Source organism: Galeopterus variegatus, unplaced genomic scaffold, assembly GCF_000696425.1.
Source record: "Galeopterus variegatus unplaced genomic scaffold, G_variegatus-3.0.2 Scaffold2124, whole genome shotgun sequence".
Classification (NCBI taxonomy): Eukaryota; Metazoa; Chordata; class Mammalia; order Dermoptera; family Cynocephalidae; genus Galeopterus; species Galeopterus variegatus.
In genome coordinates, this window is record NW_007728235.1 from 167,856 (window position 1) to 170,021 (window position 2,166).

At 40.3% G+C, this 2,166-nt stretch overlaps 1 protein-coding gene across 1 annotated transcript in view; it reads left to right on the forward strand.

Annotated features, from left to right (window-relative positions):
• CPE (carboxypeptidase E) overlaps positions 1–2,166 on the forward strand; it is a 42,274-nt gene that overhangs the window by 37,733 nt on the left and 2,375 nt on the right. The window contains exon 7 of the mRNA XM_008580531.1: positions 643–742. Within this exon, the coding sequence (XP_008578753.1) occupies positions 643–742 (100 nt within the window). The remainder of the gene's footprint in view (positions 1–642; positions 743–2,166) is intronic.

The window sequence follows — 2,166 nt, forward strand, 5'->3', positions numbered from 1 at the left end:
GCGGGAGCACTGCCGCGCTTCCCAAGTGGCGCACTACAGCAGTGCGCCACCGGGCCGGCCCAATGATTTCAATTTAATTCAAGGGGATTATTCTCAATAGCAACTGCTTCATTTTCTTTCTAATCAGTATCCAATTTTCAGTTACGAAGTTCGGTGATCTTTCATGCCACTTATTTTTAGCCAAAATAATATTGTTAATGGATTTAATGCAAAAGTGGTCTCAATATATTTCTTTTTATTGAGAATGAGTTAATATTAAAGGGCTGCAATATAATATTCTTAACTGACAGTGGCCAGATATGGTATATACAGGTGATCTAATTTAAAAGAGAGGAAGTAATGAAATGTGCTAAGACTAGAACTTTACAAGTATGATTGACCTTTTTTTAAAAAATGATTTGGAAGGTACTTCAAAGTCTTTCTGTGACTCAGAGCAAGATATTAATTTTCAGGAGTTTGCTTCTCATTTGTCTGTTTGAGAAAAAGCAGAATAAAGAATGCATAAAAATTCAGTGGCCTTTTGAGCATGTTTCGAACCTTAAACAAGGGGGATCTACAGTATTTTGCTAGAGAATAAGGAGATGCTTGATATGAAACACATTTTAAGGTCATGAATTTTTTGGTTGTTTTTGAACTTTGCAGATACACCGAGGAGTGAAAGGATTCGTCCGAGACCTTCAAGGTAACCCAATTGCCAATGCAACCATCTCCGTGGAAGGAATAGACCATGACGTTACATCTGGTGCGTGTTTTTTGCTACGATCTGGAGGCTTCTAGAGTTATGTACAAGAGCATGATTACTTATTATCATAATTATAATTCTTATACAATTGTAAGCAAAACAATGAAACGCCTCAAGTCTCTTTAGAACGCCTCTGCCCCAGCTTTGAAGTTTCATTTGAGGGAGCAGGTAGGTCAGACCCGGTGGGACTCAGGACGGCGGCTGTGTTTAGAACTCGGTGCAGCAGGTGGCGCCCTTTCCTGCGCTCTCACCGCAGAGCTGCGAGGTGGTGCCGTCCACGCGGCTCCTCAGGCAAAGGAAAAAGAACTGGCTGCAGTTGAAATAACACAGACTTTCTAGTCACCAAGGAGAAGTGCTCACTAGCCGGGAACCGGTGGACACGGGGGTGGGGGGGGGGAACAGTAGGAAAGAAGATAACTGCATCTGCACTGTGTGTCTAGGAATTCTATGCATTTCTTTGTTTGATCCATATAGTAAATATAGGGTTATTCAAGGCTAACTAGGATGCTGTGGGATTGGGGTGTGATGTTAGTTATTTCTAAGGCCCATTTTCCCAAACTGGGAAAATGATGCAGTTTCCTGGCAAATCTACCTACTCCTGTTCATAAACATCTATCCAGCTCTGTTTAGTTGAACTGTCATTTGGTGGAATCTTTTCAATAACAAAAACAATATATTTTTTAGCCATAAACTTTTTACAATATTTTTGGACCTTATAATCAATTAACCTTTATCTTTTTCCTAAACCACTCTATATCATTACCTCTTTCTTAACCTCCATATTTATAGCTTGGATTTTTAAAAAAAATTACAGTTGTCCTCTAAAACTCCATTTACTCATTCATTCAACAGATATTTGTCACCAACCCTAAGAGCGTGCCTTACAACCAGTGTGCCACAATCTATTGTTTCCTCAGCCCTCAGGGAGGGTGAAACCTGGGTGTTGATACCCTCTCGCCACAAATATTATTTTCTCAGCATTCCGTGATGTGAAGAACTTGGGAAAATATAACCTAGGGAATAAACATGTAGAAAGGAATGAAATCTGAGGACTGGGCTCTAGGACACTCCAGCTTTTCAAGGACACGGTGATAAGGAAGACCTAGCAATGGAGTCTAAGGCAGAAAGAAAACAAAGTGTGTTGTCCTGGAAGCCTAGAAGTGTTTCATGAAGGAGGGAGTGATAAAAAATGTCAAGGAAGGTGAACTTTTTGAATGACCCATTGGATTTAGCAACATGGAGAATCTTGACAAAATGTTTCAGTGGAGTGAGTGGTGGGAGCTGATTGGAGTGAGTCCAAGAGGAAAAATCCTTCCAGAAGTCTTTCTATAAAGCAAAGAAGATAAATGGGCACTACCTGAAAGGAGATGTGGGGTCTAGAGGAAGATTTTAAGATGTGGTGATGGGGGCTTATTTATTTATTA